At 37.3% G+C, this 19,048-nt stretch overlaps 2 protein-coding genes across 2 annotated transcripts in view; both read left to right on the plus strand.

Moving 5' to 3' along the window:
• The window catches only part of RABGAP1 (RAB GTPase activating protein 1), a 153,487-nt gene that overhangs the window by 75,962 nt on the left and 58,477 nt on the right, over nucleotides 1-19,048 (plus strand). The window lies entirely within an intron of this gene.
• Nucleotides 11,491-12,540, plus strand: GPR21 (G protein-coupled receptor 21; the record flags this gene model as incomplete). Its single annotated transcript, XM_080819652.1, has 1 exon — nucleotides 11,491-12,540. One exon carries the CDS (start codon nucleotides 11,491-11,493, stop codon nucleotides 12,538-12,540), a length of 1,050 nt encoding a protein of 349 aa, XP_080675778.1.

Consider the following 19,048-nt stretch of genomic DNA (forward strand, 5'->3'; position numbering starts at 1 on the left):
AACCGACTGAGCCACCCAGGCGCCCTTTAAGGGTTTTTTTGCTTCGCTTCTTCAAAGACTAAATTTAAGGCAGCAAACAGTGACTGGATTTATAGAGTAAATCCCCGCCCCAAATTAACTTGCAAACAAAACTGATGAGTCTTCATCATTATCTTGCTTTAATTGTCAAGCTTGTCTTATAAGGGGGTATATGTAGGATTTTTCCCATATGACTTTTGTAATCCAAGGACAAATGACCTTTCAGTAATAGAAAATACATAGGTATATATTTTTTTAAGATTTTATTTTAAGATTTATTTTTGTGTTTGAGAGCGAGCAAGAGCATGTGGAGGGGCAGGGGCAGAAGGAGAGAATCTCCAGCAGACTCCCTGCGGAGCAAGAAGCCCATATAGTGCTCCATCCAAGGACCCTGAGATCATGAACTGATTTGAAATCAAAAGTTGGATGCTTAACCAGCTGAGCCATTCAGGCGCCCCGAGGTGTTTCTTATTTCTTTCAAAGCAGTGGAGTTTAGAGGCACTCTTCTCCCTTTTTTTGATTTTTGTTTTATGTTTGGGGGTTTTTTGTTTTTTGTTTTTTTTTTCATCTCAAGAAGGGAAAAATATAATAATAATAATAGCTGCTTCTTTTGAGTGTATGTAACACATGCTAAATTGAGCACTTTATAACCATTATGTCATTATTCTAAGAAAATCCCCCTGAAGTGGTAATTACTATTTCTGATTTAGAAATGAAGAAGCAGGGGTTTGATGAAGCTTAGTAATTTTTTTTTTGAAGCTTAGTAATTTGCTTACAGTCATTCAGCAGATAAATGATAGAGGCAGAATTTGAACTCAGAAATTATTCCAAAGCTGGTTCTTTTCCATTATTATGTCTACCTTTCTGTCCTTGAATTTAAATAAAAATTTCTTTACACAGGCATGTATGTACTCATACAGAATTTCCTGTGGACACATAAACGTACTTGTTTTTATGTGTACATTTTTATTCAGTTATTCTTCTATTGGTAGGCATTTACTTGTTTCCAGATTCCAGCCTAAGTAGTGTTTTACTAAATAAACATCCTTATATGTGTCTAAATCTTTTACTTTTATGGAATAGTGTCTCAGAAGGATGATTGTTGGATCAAAGGGTCACATGTTTTTTCCAACTGATTACTTAATTTTTTTAAAGATTTTATTTATTTGACAGAAAGAGATCACAAGTAGGCAGAGAGGCAGGCAGAGAGAAGGGGGGGAAGCAGGCTCCCTGCTGAGCAGAGAGCCCGATGTGGGGCTTGATCCAAGGACCCTGGGATCATGACCTGAGCCAAAGGCAGAGGCTTAACCCACTGAGCCACCCTGGCGCCTTTAAATTTTATATTTAATTTACTTATATCCAGTTTGGTTCTCTAAAAGCCTATTATTCCTATTCATAGTTCACCAGCAATGTAGCAAAGTACCTGTACCCCCCTGTTCCCAAACAGTGTTAGTTATTACTAACTGTATTTAACTTTTTGCTGTCAGTGGATATAAGTGATACCAGCATATCTTCAGTTTGCAGTTCTCTGTCTACCAGTAAATTTGAGGGATTAACTATTCTGAATTACCGCTTCATCTTTATTAAACATGAAATCTCAAAGCCAGAGTTGGAAGAAAATCACTTAAATAAAGCAAAAATTGTTTACCAAAAGAGGAACTTTCTAAGTACTCTCTATTATGTACTAAGTTCTAAGTACTCTCTATTAAGTACTCTCTATTATGTGTATCCTTTATCTTCATTATAAATACCTTTCTAAAACTTTAATTCCTTACTGACTTTATTGATGGTTTCATGCCATACAAAACATTTTCAGTTTTTATGTAGAAAATTTTGTCTTTTTTAAGGTCTCCTACCTTTAAGTTTTGTTAAGTGCAGTTTCTAAGATTTTCTTGCAAGATTTTTATTGTATGTGTTATATATTTATATCTTTAATCCATCTGGAATGTATTTTTGTACATGGCATATGATAGCAGCCCAATTTTATTTTTTCCCAGATGGATAACCAGTTGTGCTGCTCCTGTTTTCCTACTGAAAAGAACTACCATCTTTGTTAGATTTTATATTCTTACATATACTGAGATTGAGTTCTAGATTTTTCTATTTATCTGTTTGTGTATTCCTGTGCCAATACTGTTTTGGTTAAAGAGGCTTCAAGTTATATTCTGATACGTGCTGGTGAATCAAATCTTTTCTCACTATTTCTTATTTCATATTTTTCTTATCTATTCTTGCATATGTAATCTTCCATATAAACCTTTAAGTCCTTTTCTTCAGACTCACCACCACTGCCTCCTAATAAGATTATGTGAGGATTCTAATTTGAATTTTAATTTACATATTAATTTAGGCTATAAATTACATTGTTATAGTATGTTTACATCTAAGAGTATGGTATGTCTTGCCACTTGTTCAGATCTTATTTTATGTCTGTTAAAGACTTTAGAGTTGCCTTCCTTTATGTCTTGTGCCTTTTTTGTTAAATTTATTCCTAAGAGTTATCCTAGAGTGTTCTTGCTGTTGCAAATGGAGTATTTTTTTCTGATTTCTATTTCAGGATGCTAGTTGCTACAAAAGAGAATGGACATTTTTTTTTTTTACTCTCTATTCATCTGCCTCTTGATATTTTGATTAGTTCTCCTAACTTTATATTAGCATTTTCAGGTATGTAGTTATGTCAGCAGCAAAAACAGTTGCACTTCTCTTTTCGCTGTTTCTGCAGGCTGTTTAATTTTCTTTGTTTTGTTTATATGTTAGAAACATTAAGATGGGGGCACCTGGGTGGTGCAGTCAGTTAAGCATCCGCCTTCATTCAGCTCAGGTCATGATCCCAGGATTAAGCCCCACATCCAGCTCCCTGCTCAGTGGGGAGCCTCCTATTCCCTCTGCCCCTCCCCGCCCTTATGCTCTCTCTCTGTCAAATAAATAAATAAAATCTTAAAAAAAAAAAAAGAAACATTAAGACATTTTAAATGATGATGGTGATAACTAGCATCCTTATTGAGTTCCTGATTTTAATTAAGGCGGTTTTAGTTTTCCAGTCTTTTGGAAGGCATGCTGTTCATTTTTGGGTTTTTTGTAAGTAATGTACTTACATGTCCTTCAGTGATTTTCTTCCATATTTGACTTTGAAGATTTTATTAAAGAATGTCTACTAAATTTTATCAAGAGTTTTTTTTTAGCCCTTAATATGATTTTTTATAAATTATCAACATTATGATCTTTTTTTTTTTTTTTTAGAGATTTTATTTATTTATTTGACAGACAGAAATCACAAGCAGGCAAAGAGGCAGGTGGAGAGAGAGGAAGGGAAGCAGGCTCCCCGCTGAGCAGAGAGCCTGATGTGGGGCTCAATCCCAGGACCTTGGGATCATGACCTGAGCCGAAGGCAGAGGCTTCAACCCACTGAGCCACCCAGGCGCCCCCAACATTATGATCTTAATATTGAACTTAATATGATTTTTGTTTGGTACCTACAGGCAGGTTCTCTGATTATTGAATGTTTGACTGTTAGCAAATCTATTAGTAAAATTAGGTATGTAACATCTTTGAGTCCTGCCCTCCAAAATAGTACATGATTTCACAACTGAGTACTCTTGCTATCTGATTCTACAGGAAAATGGGTTTTGAGTACCCTTTTAAGAACTATATTGTGTCTCCCATATAGCAGTTGCTGTAGTTGGTCTGCTGTAGACTGAATGTTTATGTCCCCCTGAAATCTAGATGTCAGAATCCTAACCTCTACAACATGATGGTATTTGGAAGTGGACCTTTGGGAGGTTAGTAAGTCTAAAGAGAGCAACCCTCAAGAATGCAGTTGGTATCTTTACAAAAGAGTCTCCAGATCACTCACTCCCTTGCCCCTTCAACCTTATGAGGACATAGTAGTATCTGGTCATGGGTCCTCACGGGACACCAAATCTGCCAATACCTTGATTTTGGACTTCCTTACCTCCAGAACTATGTGCTAAATTTCTGTTGTTTATAAGTCATTCAGTGTGGTGTTTTTGTTATAACAACGTGAATGGACTAAGATAAGTTTTTCTTAGATTGTTATTTGCAAAAATCATTTCAAGTCTGCGTATCCCATCTCTGTAATGTCATGTCCCCTCTAGTGAGTTTCTGTAAGTCATATCTGTCCAAGGAGTTCTAAAGGTTTCCTGAATTATAAGACTGGAAACGTAATAGGCTTGATCATATTAAAATATCTGATATTTGATAATTTTTGACCTACAGATAGGTAAACATCAATCTAATAATTAGGTGAATTAAACAGTTATCATACTAGGGTTTTACTTGAAGTATCTTCCCATCTAAAAGCAGAATTGCCTGTTGTCTTATTAGCCATTTGTTGTTTAGTCAGCCATAAATACCTTTGAAAGCCTACTTTATGTCAGCCCTGTGCTAGGTTTCATGGATATGATCATGAATAAAATGTATCTGCTCCCTGGTTTGGGAAAGACTATAGTCTAATGAGGGAAATAAGCAATTAACTAACCATTTACAATAAAATTATATAAGAGTTAGAGAAGAGAAAATACATATTGCCATGTGGCATGAGACAAGAACTTCTCATCTAAGAATTCAAAAAGATCTCTTGTTCAGAAATTATTGAGGGAAGGGGATTGTTGGGGTGGGTTAGGATGCTACATGGCATGTGTGATGTTAGAAGTCAGTGGAAAAAAATGCTTGCTCAAGGGTGAGAGAGAGCTTGGCAGTTTCACAGGTTGTAAAATGAAATGAGGCCAAAAAAGATAGGTAGGGGCTGGATCTTCAAAAGCTTAAATAAGGTATATTTGAGATTTTTAGCAATAGAAAGTCACTGAAACATTAGAGGGCACTATGGAAAGTGGATTAGATTGTCTTGATTCAAATCCTTATTCCTGCTGTATTTAAGCCATTAACATTGGGCAATAAATTACATTTGACTTTTGTTTCCCTGTCTGTAAAATGAGATGACAGTAGTACCTTACTTGTAGAGCTATTAAATGAACTTTAGATAATGCATGAAAACACTAGGTAGAGTTTTAGCCCATAGTAAGTAAAATTATTGCTTGCTTATTTTTATTATTAAATTTATTATCATTATTAGTTTAAGAATGATCATTCCAGTTGAGTTAGAAGAGGTAAGATTAATTGAAGCAAAACCTGTTAGTAACTTAGGCAAGAGAGGATTGTGACTTGGAGTATTGGCAGAACAGATAGAAAAAGATACTATTTGAGAGAAGTTCCAGAAATACTTAGCATTTGGTGATTGACTGAATGATGGAGATAAATAGGAGAGAGGGAAGAGTAGAAGATGAGTCAGAGGACCTCAGATTGGTTTTGGAATGACATTGATACAAATACATCTCTATCAGATGCACTTAAATAATATGTTAATTAAATCAACATTTAAAGCTCATTTTTACTGAATAATAAGTAGTAGGTAATGCCCAGAAGTATATCTTACGAATTTGAAGAACTGAGATTGATCCTTTCTCCTCTGTAATATTTAAGCTAGTGAATAGGTTGAGAGAAGAATAAATATAACTTGAACAGTCATTTCCCTTTTTTGTTTCATGTTTCCTCTTTTTGCCTTATTTTCTTCTTAGTTCTGTCACTTTTCAGTATTAGATTGAACCATATAGAAGTTGCCAGTTTTGTAGATCGGAAAATATTTATCCAGAAAAGAAATGGTTAAATACTGGCCATTTTACATGGCTCATCCAGTTATATTCTCATTCTGTAAAAACTTTTAACTAGGGCTCTGAGCATCCGTTTTGAGTTAAATTGAGCATCAAAGCCTGTCTGAAAGATGCTGTGATGGCATAAGGACCAGTGGAACTGAGTCCCATGAAGTAGGTGACTTAAACCTGGCGTCATCCATTCAGTGTGGCTCTGAGAAGACATCTCATGGCCAAAGTTTTTGTTAGCTTTACCAAAAGGGACATGTTATATATTATTTTGGCTGTTTTTTAAAACCTGATTATAGTGGTGCCTGGGTGGCTCAGTCGTTAAGCATCTGCCTTCGGCCTAGACCATGATCCTAGGGTCCTGGCATCAAGCCCCGCATCAGGCTCCCTGCTCGGCGGGAAGCCTGCTTCTCCCTCTCCCTGCTGTGTTCCCTCTCTCACTGTGTCTCTCTCTGTCAAATAAATTTTTAAAAAATCTTAAAAAAAATAAAAATTAAAAATAAAACCTGATTATAAAAATGGTACAGTTGACCCTTGACCAACATTCAGGTTAGGGGTGATGACCCCCCCACACACACACACATATTTGAAAATCCACATATAACTTTTGGCTCCCTGAAAACTTTAATACTAATAGCCTTCTATTGATTAGAGGTCTTATTAATAACAGAAACAGTTGATTAGCACATATTTTGTATGTTATGTGTTTTAAATACTGAATTCTTACAATAAAGTGAGCTAGGGAAAAGAATGTTAATTAAATCATAAGGAAGAGAAAATACTTTTACAGTATTTATTTTAAAAAATCCACTTGTAAATGGACCTGTGCAGTTTAAACCCATGTTGTTCAAGGGTCAACTATACAAAGAAATTGGGAAATTTAGAAACTATAGGAAAACATAAAATTAAAAATCTCTCATTAACCCACCCACGATTGACTAAAAAGTAGAGTTGATTTCCATTGTGCTTCCTTCCAATTACATGTATATGCAGAAATCTGTTCTTTTTTTTTAAACCAAAAAACACAAATGTATCATGAGACTGCATTATTTTTTTAAAGATTTTATTTATTTATATGACAGACCATACAAGCAGGGGAGCAGGAGAGGGAGAGTCAGGCTTTCAGCTTGAGCAGGGAGCCCAATGTGGGGTTCAGTCTGAAGACCCTGGGATCATGACCTGAGCCGAAGGCAGACACTTAACCAACTGAGCCACCCAGGTGTCCAAGACTGCGTTATTTTAAAAAGGAAATGAGTAATGGATGGAGCTAGCAAGTATTATGCTAAGTGAAGTAAGTCAGAGAAAGACAAATACTGTATGATTTTGCTCATATGTGGAATTTAAAAAACAAAACAAATGAGCAAAAGGTGGGGGGAAGAGGGAGGCAAACCAGGAAACGGACTTTTTTTTTTTAAAGAGTTTATTTATTTATTTAACAGAGATGATAAGTAGGCAGAGAAGCAGGCGAGGCGGTGGGGGAGGTGGAGGCGGGGTGAAGCAGGCTCCCTGCTGAGCAGAGAGCCTGATGCAGGGCTTGATCCCAGGACCCCAGGATCATGACCTGAGCCAAAGGCAGAGGCCTTAACCCACTGAGCCACCCAGGAGCCTCAGGAAACAGACTCTTAACTGTAGAGAACAAACTGATGGTTACTAGAGGTGGGGAAGGGGGGATAGGTTAAATACGTGATAAGCACCAAATGTTATATAGAAATGTTGAGTCACTGTATTGTACAACTAAAACTAATATTACATGGTAAACTAACTAGAATTTAAATAAAAATTTTTAAAAATGAAAAGGTAGTTTATATAGATTTTTTTAAAAAGATTTATGTATGTATTTTAGAGAGAGAGTGTAACAGGGGGAGGAGCAGAGGGAAAGGGAGAGAGAGTACCAAGCAGACTCCATGCTGAGAGGGGAACCTCACTCCCAGGCTCTATCTCATTATTCCAGATCACGACCTGAGCTGAAACCAAGAGTCAGAGGCTTAACTGACTGTGCTGCCCTATACAGGCACCCCTGTATAGATTTTTTTTAAGGACATAGATTTATTGCCACTTTATGTCCTTAATAATTTTTTTCTCCTGAAGAAAATGTTTTTCTTTAATCTGAAACAAAACACTTAACTCTTGACTGATTTGATAAAATGTGGCTCTCAAGCTTTTTGTTGTTTTGAGTTTCTTATATGAATATTTTGATTATAGCACTAAGTGGTTTTACTAAAATAGAAATGAAGTTGAAAGAACTATTATTATACTAGTGATAGTAATGTAACAGCTTGTATTTTTATTACATTAATTCTTTCAAGCTATTAACCAATGTAACGTCTTTTTTTTTTTTTTATCAGCATAACTGTCTAGTTTTATACATGAGACACCCGAGTTAGAGAACAAGTTACATGACAAAATTCACAAGTGGTTAGAAAAGCTTGTACTACTGACTTTGGTGAATGGCTTTTCTATTTATTGAAATGTAACTGTCAGAAATTATTCCTTTTTTCATTCAGTATTAACCACTCAAACAGTGAGAGTCCAAAAACAAAGTATGTGGTAAATGTATAGAATAGTGTGTAACCTGGTTTTTCTGGAGGGCAAGGTGTGTTGGGGGGGGGGTGGGTATGGAATAGGGAGATCAGATTGGAGAGGCACTAGGGAGCCATTGACTTTTCTTGAACTGTGGGTACCATAATAAAGCATATACTATTAGATATTTAGGCAGAAATGAATAGATCAGAAAAATGAACAAGACTAGAAACCCAGACAGTATGTCATGATGGCCTAAAGTATTAAAAACTGAGTGGAGAGCCACTGTAGAAACAGATTCCCAGGAACCTGTTGAGTAAGAATAGTACGTTGAGTGGGGAGAGAGTGGTCAAGATAATTCCTTAGTTTCTTACCTGAGGGCTTAGAAAAATAAAAGAGTGTTGGAACAAGAAAAAGAGGCCAGTTTGTTGAGAAAAATGTATTTAATTTTGGACATGCTGTGGGTGAAGTCCACGGGACAGTCAGGTGGAAGATGTATGTAAACTAGCAGGCAAATTATAAATGGGAAAGAATGCTCAGGAGTAGAGTCAGGGCTGGAGACAAAAGCAGAGGAATAATTAGTGTAGAGGAATAATTAATGTCATATCATCGTTTGTTTTTTACTGCCTTACATATGTATAGCTTCATTGTATTTGAGGAATGTGTGACAGCAAAGTATCCAGAGAATCCCAGTGCCTCGGAACTGGGCAGTCACAGTAAGAGAGGCACTTTAGGAATCAGAGGAGCCCATCCTCAAGCAGTGCAGCATGGTTGGCAGGAAAACACAGACTACCTAGGAAGAAGGGTATTTTAATTCTAGGAAAAGAAAGGAAATAAAGTTTTATACCCACTACATGCTAAGTATTGGTAAGCTTTTGTATGTATACACTGTCTCCTTTATTTTGCAGTAACTGCGAAATAGGGAGTATGGTCCTCATTTTACAGATGATGAAACTCAGGGTAAGAGAGCTTTAGTAATATAAGAGCAAGGATTTGAACCAGATGGCTGGTCAGTGCCCTGGGGTTTTTTATATGCCACACTTTGCCATGTTTTCCAGTAAGATCTCTCAAATATAGCTATCAAGCTTATGCTCCATAGGTTTTTTTAGTGTTGCCTTCCTATAATAAGCACAGTGCTTTAGCTCTTAAAATATAATTAACTGAATTCTGATTATGGGAGGCCATTTGCTTTTAGTGAGGAAGCATATATGTGAGACAAATAAAAAATGGAAATCCCATGACATAACGTGTATCCCTGCCCAGGTGTGCTGTCTTTCTAGAATGCTTAGAAATGCCAACCTTTGCCTATTTTCTTTCACCCTGCTGGGTATGTGGAACTTTACTTAAAAGAATGAATCGAGAGTCCAAAGATACCTGGAGGAAAAAGTATGAAAAGTACACATTTCCAGTTAGCTGAAAAAATTGTCATCATTTATGACATTACCAGAATATAATCCTGACACAGTGTAATATATCCCACAATATAATCCCAACTTGCATTGTTTAAAGTAGGCACAAGCAAGATTGTGTATTCTGATATACATAAGCTAATTTGTACCATGAAACTTTTGCAGTTTTAAAGCCTGAGTGGAAGTGGGTATATTTACTTGTCCACTTTTTGTGTGTATTTTTGTGCACTGCTTCTTTATAAACTAGAAACAAGAAGTGGCATCTCAAAGCTATAAGGTAGCATTGAATATAGGACAGCATGCTTGTGTGCTGTTTTCTCAGTGTTGAGAATGGGTGAGGTTTTCTTTACTGTCTCTCTTGAAAAACTGATTTTTAAGTTTGCTTGTTATTTTTGTCATCTTTCTTAAAATTAACCAATATCCAGTGAATCATGAGAGGAAATTAATGCTGAACATTTAGCCTTCTAGCTAGAACTTCTTGTGCTACTGAATTAGGAGTCCTCAGTTGCCATGCACGTTTAACACACTTTCGTTATTTAGCATTGCTCTTTGTTCTTGAGGAAAATGCTATAAGAAAATAGGAATTTCCTCTCACCATTACCCCTTTGGCAGTGTGTTTCAGTCTAATTCCTGGTTGGCATTCTGTCCCGGCTACAACCCCTTCTCTAAACTCCATCTACTAAAAGGGGGATTCCAGACAGACGAGGAAACAGCTTTCAACCACTGCACTGCAGGCATATTAAGTTATTCCCCCACTGTGCAGTCAGGAAATCAGGGACCACTTCTCTGGCGATGAATTCTAATGAGCTGCTAAGGATGCCGTAGGGTGTGTGCGCACAGGCGTTTTCTTTCCCCTCCCCCCCTTCTTCCTTTTCCCAAGCCCCCTCTTCTCCCCGTTTCCCCTCCTCCTCCTTTATCCCCTCCCTCTGTGTCTCAGTTCTGCAGTAAACGGGGCTGAGGCACATTCCTGCACTGCAAGGCTTTCTGTTAAGGATGTTTTGTGGCTTTTGTTTGGATTGCAGCATGCAGAATTACAGGTAACACTCTGAAATCGAGCTAGACAGATAAATTCTGTTGAAATGTTTTCAGAGAGGCGAAATATTACATTGGAATCAATGAAGGAAATGAATTACCTTAAGTAATTTTATTAGTGGTAGTTCTAGTAAAATATTTTCAGAAATGCTATGCGCAGATTCCTTTTCTTCCCCCAGAAGGCTCAAATGAAAAGAATGGGGTTAGATTGATCTGGCTTGCGATTGATTTTGTTTTATGTTGATCACGAAAGCTTGCTGTTGTTGCTCCTCCTCTGTAGAGTAAAGGACCAGTTATGCGGGGTGCCGCTGAGAGTAGCCATGAATAGTTGTACTGGGTGGGGTAGGATGGAGTGGGAGGGTTGATACCAGCCTGAGCTAGCCAGGTTCTTTGATTAGGGCATTGGATGCAAAATGTAAAATGCTCTCTCCTTTTCTTCTATCAGCTGTTCAGAGGAGACTCATTACAACTCCTGCTGAAGCTCCTAATCTTCCTCCCTTCTCTTCTGCCCTTACCCCTACCCTCACTGGCCTGAAGACACTGTACCCAGAGTTTGGCTTACTCCCCTGGTGCTATGTGTATGGTAAACCTGGTACTATGGCCACATCTGGGACTGGCCAGACAACTGCTGCTGGTTCTCCCTATTCCAAGAAGGATTTAAAAGGGAATTGTACTGCAGGCAATGCACCAGAGCAGCATCAGGAGCTTGGGGACTAAGACTCCTCTGGCATTATTACAGACACACAGAGCTGACCGCAATGACAGCAGCTGCTCCTTTGAACTGTTGGCAGCAGCCAAGCGGCAGCATGAAGTGAGAGATCACTCCCAAGCTCAAGATGAACTCTACCTTGGATGGTAATCAGAGCAGCCACCCTTTTTGCCTCTTGACGTTTGGCAATTTGGAAACTGTCGATTTTTGCCTTTTGGAAGTGTTGATTATTGTCTTTCTCACTGTATTGATTATTTCTGGCAACATCATTGTGATTTTTGTATTTCACTGTGCGCCTTTGTTGAACCATCATACTACAAGTTATTTTATTCAGACTATGGCATATGCTGACCTCTTGGTTGGGGTCAGCTGCCTGGTCCCTTCTTTATCACTCCTCCACTACCCCCTTCCAGTCGAGGAGTCTTTGACTTGCCAGGTATTTGGTTTTATAGTGTCCGTTCTGAAGAGTGTCTCCATGGCCTCTCTGGCCTGTATCAGCATCGATAGATATATTGCCATCACTAAACCTTTAACCTATAATACCCTGGTTACGCCTTGGAGACTACGTCTGTGTATTTTCCTGATTTGGCTGTATTCCACCCTGGTCTTCCTGCCTTCCTTTTTCCACTGGGGCAAACCTGGATATCATGGAGATGTGTTTCAGTGGTGTGCAGAGTCCTGGCATACCGACCCCTACTTCACCCTCTTCATCGTGGTGATGTTGTATGCCCCGGCAGCCCTCATTGTGTGCTTCACCTATTTCAACATCTTCCGCATCTGCCAACAGCACACAAAGGAGATCAGCGAAAGGCAAGCCCGCTTCAGCAGCCAGAGTGGGGAGACTGGGGAGGTGCAGACCTGTCCCGATAAGCGCTATGCCATGGTCCTGTTCCGAATTACTAGTGTATTTTACATCCTCTGGTTGCCATACATCATCTACTTCTTGTTGGAGAGCTCCACAGGCCACAGCAACCGCTTCGCCTCCTTCTTGACCACCTGGCTTGCTATTAGTAACAGTTTCTGCAACTGTGTCATTTATAGTCTCTCCAACAGTGTCTTCCAAAGGGGACTAAAGCGCCTCTCAGGGGCCATGTGTACTTCTTGCGCAAATCAGACCATAGCTAAGGACCCTTACACAGTTAGGAGCAAAGACCCCCTTAATGGATGCCATATCTGAAGTGGTTCAGACACACTGGGTCACTGTGGTGTGTATGTGTGTTTGTGTGTTTCCTTTTTCTCTCTGTATTCCTGTTGCACTAGGAAATCTGGGACAAAATAATTAGACTCTAAGCAATAGCAAACAAATGATCATTGAAAAATACCCTCTAAGTTTGCAGAAATTATTTTCTAAAAAGTGTTTTTGCATCAGAAGAATCAGGATGGTGAAGATAAATTGCTCTTGGTTCTAGGTTTTGTAATGTCACAGAAATGACTACATTTTTAAGATTTAAAATAAATAAAGCCATATCTAACACCTCTCTTCAACGAGCATGACTGAACCTGGGTGTGAGAAGCGTCAGCATTTTTAAAAAGTCATTTTCTTGTCGCTTTTCTGGGTTCTTTCCAGCTGTTTGGGCTGCATATGCAATTGAATTATTTTAATGTGGAATATTAAAAACCAGTGATGAATTAACAGGATTTAAAATTTTTCTTTATATATGCCAAAGTAGAACTACACTGCAAGTTTTATAGCACTGTCATTTAGAAAGCCAAATGTTTTATGTTTTTTTATGTCTTATTCTCATGAGAGAATTCTCAATACAGTGAAAAATGTGAACACCTAAACACTAATTTTAAAATTTTGCAGTGTACCATAAATGAAGTACAGTCAAATCATGTAATTTTTATGAAAAATTGAGCTGCTCTCCGTGCCATGCTTCATGGAGATCTAAAGAAACGTGTGCATAGAAAGTGATTGTGGTGTTGTATTTTTGCCCATGCTTTTGTTTATGTGTGTATTGAAAATATTTGAATTTAGATTTCTCTTTACAGCAAAACGTGTTTCAATAAGCTGAAAAACAAAAGATAGGTTAATTGCTGCCATTTTTCTGTGCAATGGTGAAAACATATAAAAGTAAATCTTTAGTCTTCTCTCTCTCTCTTTTTTTAATCCAGAGAGTTTTGAAATATCAGAATATCTGGGAGAAAGGTGTCCTAAGCAACTGAGTCAGAAAATATACTGTATATTTAACTAGTACTCTTAGAAAATAGAAGGGGATTGAGATGTTCTCTTTGTGGTTAAATGGAATCAAAAAAGTAGCATCTAATTCTTTTTATAAGCAATCTTTTTTTGTTAGTGTTAAGGAATGCACATTTGAATGAGAGAAGGAGAATGAGAAAGGACTTCTTTATTGCTATTCTCTTTCTGAAGAAAAAAAGTCCTTTGGTATAACAGTTCTTTACTTAGTCTTCCTTTTTTTTTTAAGCCAAAGTACTAGCAAAACCTATAGGATGTTATTACTGTTAACTGTAGAATTATCGAGAGTGCTGTATATTTGTACGTACTAGTGCTGTTTTGTTCTTCGAGTGATTATCTTTAGAACAAGAAGTTTATTTTTCTAAAAGGAGAGAAGGACTTCCCAGGAGCTCCAGGCATGAGAGTATTTCCTCTGCTTTTTCTACTGGTTTTAATGTTTTGGAAGTCTTCAGGGGACTTACATGATCTCTGCCTTTGGCTAGATGTTATAATCTGAGTACAACAATGGTATTCAGTGAGATGGAAGAAACCCAAGGGAAATGGGTTAAAGTGGCGTTTTGAATCCAAGAAAGGACATGGATATTTATAAAACAGGGAGATAGGCTTTGGGGTTTTTTTTGTCATATATTAGAAAACCTACTGCCCCTGTTTAAAGTGCAGGACAGCAGTCTTACGATTTTAGGTTTTAGATACCAGTTTGATTTTAACCTCAAATATGTGTTCTACTTAAACTACTTAATTTCAAGTGAATCAGTGTTACATAAACATTGAAATTTCAGATTCTGAATTCTTCCCAAAAGCTTGCTTGCTTGTTCTTTATATTTACTATTAGAAAACTTGATTCTAAGCTGTTTCAATATTTAGAACTCGTTAAAATTGTAAGTTATTTTAACAAATGGTTGTTAAATTGCCATTGAATTGGAAAACCTTTTCTCTTGGATTCTGAAAAATGGTTCTGTACATTTCTCCTTTATATATGTGGCACAAATCTAAAAAAACCAAAATTCCCGTTTCATACGTGTTGGAGAATGTAACCTGTTCAGATTTGCAGTTTGCTTGTGAGTTTTTAGTTTAGCAAAATGAGAATCTCAAAGATTTTTTTTTTTTTGTATATAGAAAACTGATGTTAAATCAGTGGATTTTTATTTTTGCAGATGCTGAGCCCTTTTAATTTTTTCCTGCAATGGAGTTCCATCTTGTGAGAAAAGAGAAAACCCTTTGGTACAGATCTTATGGAAATTTTATGGAAAAGAGAAAATATCTGTTTGATTTTCTGGAAGTGGCTAATCAAGCTGATTTTTTTAAAAAGATTTTATTTATTTATTTGACAGAGATCACAAGTAGGCAGAGAGAGAGTTAGGGAAGCAGGCTCCCCAATGAGCAGAGAACCTGATGTAGGCCTCGATCCCAGGACCCTGGGATCACGACCTGAGCCGAAGGCAGAGGCTTTAACCCACTGAGCCACCCAGGCACCCCTCAAGCTGATTTTTTAATGACTCAGAAGGTAACTCTTTTAATAAGAGCTTTTGTTAACAGATTTTTGCATTTCATTTGTCCTAGTACCAAATTTAGATGTTATTAGAAATATTTTTTCACATTAAAATCTGTCACTGTCTCAGCCTAAAACCAAAGTAGAAACTAAGTATGTATAATAATTTTAAAGAAAAATTCCCCCACTCCCCCAGCTGATACTTGCTTAATATCAGATGTTTTTCCTGTTTATCTTGTCTCCATTGGACTATATAAAGTCTGCATTTTCTTTTAGTTATTCTTTTCTCACCTTCAGTGTCTTTACTATTTTTTAATTTTGTTTTTTTTTTTTAATTTTTATTTTCTTATGTGTGTACATGTTGGGGGATGAGCCTGGATATAATCACTAAGTCTTCTTTTTGTGTGTGATACATTTGAACAGTTTGTATTTAAATAACCTTTTCATCCTGGCAAATTTATTGCAGCATTTGATGACGTTTGATTTAAATACCAATCTGGCTAGTTCAGAATGAAAAAAAAGAAAAGTATATTTTTAGATTCAATTACCTTGGGCCTTGGCAAGACAGTGCATTTAACTATATATGGTATATGACTGATAGCAGAGGAAGCATAAGCTTTTGGTGATTGTGTTGAAACTGTTTCATAGTAAATGCTCAGATAAGACAATAACTAATTGTTATGTTTGTAAATTAGTTGTACGTGATTTCAGAGGAGATGTGTTTTGTTTTTCTCTTAGAACAGAAAAGCAGTTACAAAAAGACAAGTGTTCTACTTTAATGAAAGAACTGTCTTACACCAGAAAGGATATTTAAATTGTTCATGGATCTGCGCACTCCCACATTCCATTTTGGAAAGGGTTTTCTTTAAGCGTTATTGCTTGATGGATTTCTTTTTGAGCCTTTTTAAGGGCTTTTCCTTTTTACTTGAATAATGGTCTTAGTATTTTTAAAGATTGGGAAAACTTGAATTTTTGTACTATAAATGCATTGTCCACTCTTTGAACTTGAAATTGAAGTAACAGGGTTACAGGTTCCCAGACAGCAGAGTGGTTGCTGGGAGTGTTTCCTCAGCCTTTCAGGTTTGATTGAAAAATCTGTGCAGTGGCTTTGTGGGAAATGTTTTAATTTCGCTGTGTTTTTGTACCATAGAAGACTTGTGAAATAAATTATTGGCAAACCAGAATTTATTGTTATATGAGCAGATTATGGGAAGATTAAGGATGGGAGAATTGTGGCATTTATGATTTTTTAAAGTCTTCACAAATTGTTCTCTGTGTTGTTTTTGTATAATTTTTCCATTTCAGGTTGAAGGAAACCTAATTATTTTACATTAAATGTACACATTATTAGTACATTCTGCAGATCTTGGCATTATCCTAGTCATTTCTTTTTTTTTTTTTTAAAAGATTTTATTTATTTATTTGACAGAGAGCACAAGTAGACAGAAAGGCAGGCAGAGGGAGAGGAAGGGAAGCAGGCTCCCCGCTGAGCAGAGAGCCTGATGCAGGGCTCGATCCCAGGACCCTGGGATCATGACCCGAGCCGAAGGCAGAGGCTTTAACCCATTGAGCCACCCAGGCACCCCATATCCTAGTCATTTCTTATAGTTGCAAATGAGTCATTAGGCTTTTCTTCAAAATTTGGGTGAAGAGTGCATCATGATATGATTAAAAGGAACTTTGAACTGAAAATAAAATATCTAGGTTTCTGTTTCAAATTAACTAGTTTTATAAGGGCAAGTCACTTCTCTGAGCACTTAATTTCTTCTTTCTTTTTAAGATTTTATTAATTTATTTGACAGAGATGGACCCAGCGAGAGAGAGAACACAAACATGGGGAGTGGGAGAGGGAAAAGCAGGCTACCCGCTGAACAAGGAGTCCAATGCTGGACTCAATCCCAGGACCCTGGGATCATGACCTGAGCCGAAGGCAGATGTTTAACGACTGAGCCACCCAGGCACCCAGCACTTAATTTCTTCTATAAAAGGAGATAATCTCCTCATCCCTCATAGGGTTACTTTGACAATTGAATTAGATATGGATTTAAAAGTACTTTGTAATATGTGAAGTGCTTTGCAATAAAAACACAAGTACTGTTATTTGTATTTACCATGGTAATACATGGTAATTACATGGTAATACATGGACTGAAAAAGTCCACATAAGGATATGGTATCCCCCCCACATTAAGGTCTTAGAAGCTCGGTGCGGGTTAGCAATCCCAAATTTGGGAAGAGAGGCATGATAAACCCTCACCTTTCGAAAACAACAGTAGCATTAAATTCAGTATAAAACTATTTTCATTTACTTCCTTTACTTGTCTGTAAAGTCTCTAAAGGCAGGAACAGTGTAGTATCACTTCAGCTCTTTATCCCCAAAATCTAACATGGGACCTGGCTCAGAGCAAGTTCTGGTCAACTCTACAGAATTAATGAATGATTCTTTCTTATTATTACTTCTAATCACTGATACTACTTCTAGTCATTATAGAGCAGTGGTGTTCAAAAGGTGGGCCAGAGCCTATAAGCAAGCAGTCTTCTCTTTGCTCAAGGCTATTCTTAATTCTAAATGATAAAAGATATCTTTGTAGGACCAAAAGACCAGTGTGGGAATGTGCGTTCTCTGTATGCCAGGTAACTACTCCTGGAAACCCTGTAGCCTGGGCCAAGGAAACATGGTGGTGCTGTCAAACTGCCAGTTTCTCCTGGCCTGGATAAGGAATATGTACTTGGATCACATCACCTTCTTGGCTCTGATTCCAGATAAGGTATGCCATAAAAATCAGTCACAAGGAAAGAGGAGGGAGAGCCTAGCTTGGTGACTAATTCTGTGGTTTTTCTTTGTCTTTCAGTCTTTACCAGTTTTCTAGTTTTGTCTTCCTTTCTTTTCTTAACGTGCTATCAGTCATGTGTTCAGAGGGATGTGCTTTAGATGATACTGCTTGGAAGATGTGGAAAATTCTATTATGAAATAACAGTGGCTTTAGGGAAAGCTTAAGAAACAGTTAAGAAGCCCTTACACTGCAATCTGTGCTATATGCCAGTCATTGCAATTAATTGGCAGAGTTATAAAGAAGAATCATGTGATTCCTTTCTTGTAAAAAAAAAAGTCTGTGTATTAAATAATCAGTTTTCTTTTCCCTCTGTGCTCCCAAAATGTTGTCAGTCAGCTTTAAATCTTCTAAGCAGAAGATAAGAGGAATCTAGTCTGGGGACTGATATTTGAGGGCTCCATTACCAGTCATGTTACCTGCTCAAGTCACTTTAAGTTGATGCCTGTCAGTCAGCAAATCCCACCTATCATACAGAGCTTCCAATTAGCGTATTTACTCCTCTTTTACAGTTAGCCAAAGATCACTGGTCTTTTGAGAAAGGCATCTTACAAAATACACAGGCCCAAACAAACAAAACAAAACAAATCGGAGGAAATAGAAACAATGCAGGTCACAAAACTTTTAAAAGTAAATCCAGTATATTTTCCAAAATATATTTTCAGAGAAGCTTTTACATCTGTGAAAAGAGAGTAGGTTGCCATTTAAAAAAAAAAAAAATGAACAGGAAGAGAGTAAGAAAAAGCTCTTGAGATTTAAAGTATAATCAGGCATTTATTTTATTTATTTATTTATTTATTTTTTAAGATTTTATTTATTTATTTGACAGAGAGAGATCACAAGTAGGCAGAGAGGCAGGCAGAGAGAGGAGGGGAAGCAGGCTCCCCGCCGAGCAGAGAGCCCAATGTGGGGCTCTATCCCAGGACCCTGAGATCATGACCAGATCTGAAGACAGACACTTAACCCACTGAGCCACCCAGGTGCCCCTAATCAGGTATTTTTTAAGTCAGAAAAGTTGGAAGGTAAAATTGAAGTAGGCTGGATAATGAAACAAAAGATGATAACAGTTAAAAACAAGACAAAGACGCAATAGAGGAGGCCCAATATCTAGCTAACATGATTTTCAGAAACAGAATGGGGGGGGGGAGGAAATGAGGAAATTCTCAGA

This window comes from Martes martes (assembly GCF_963455335.1).
Source record: "Martes martes genome assembly, chromosome: 12".
NCBI classification, from domain to species: Eukaryota; Metazoa; Chordata; class Mammalia; order Carnivora; family Mustelidae; genus Martes; species Martes martes.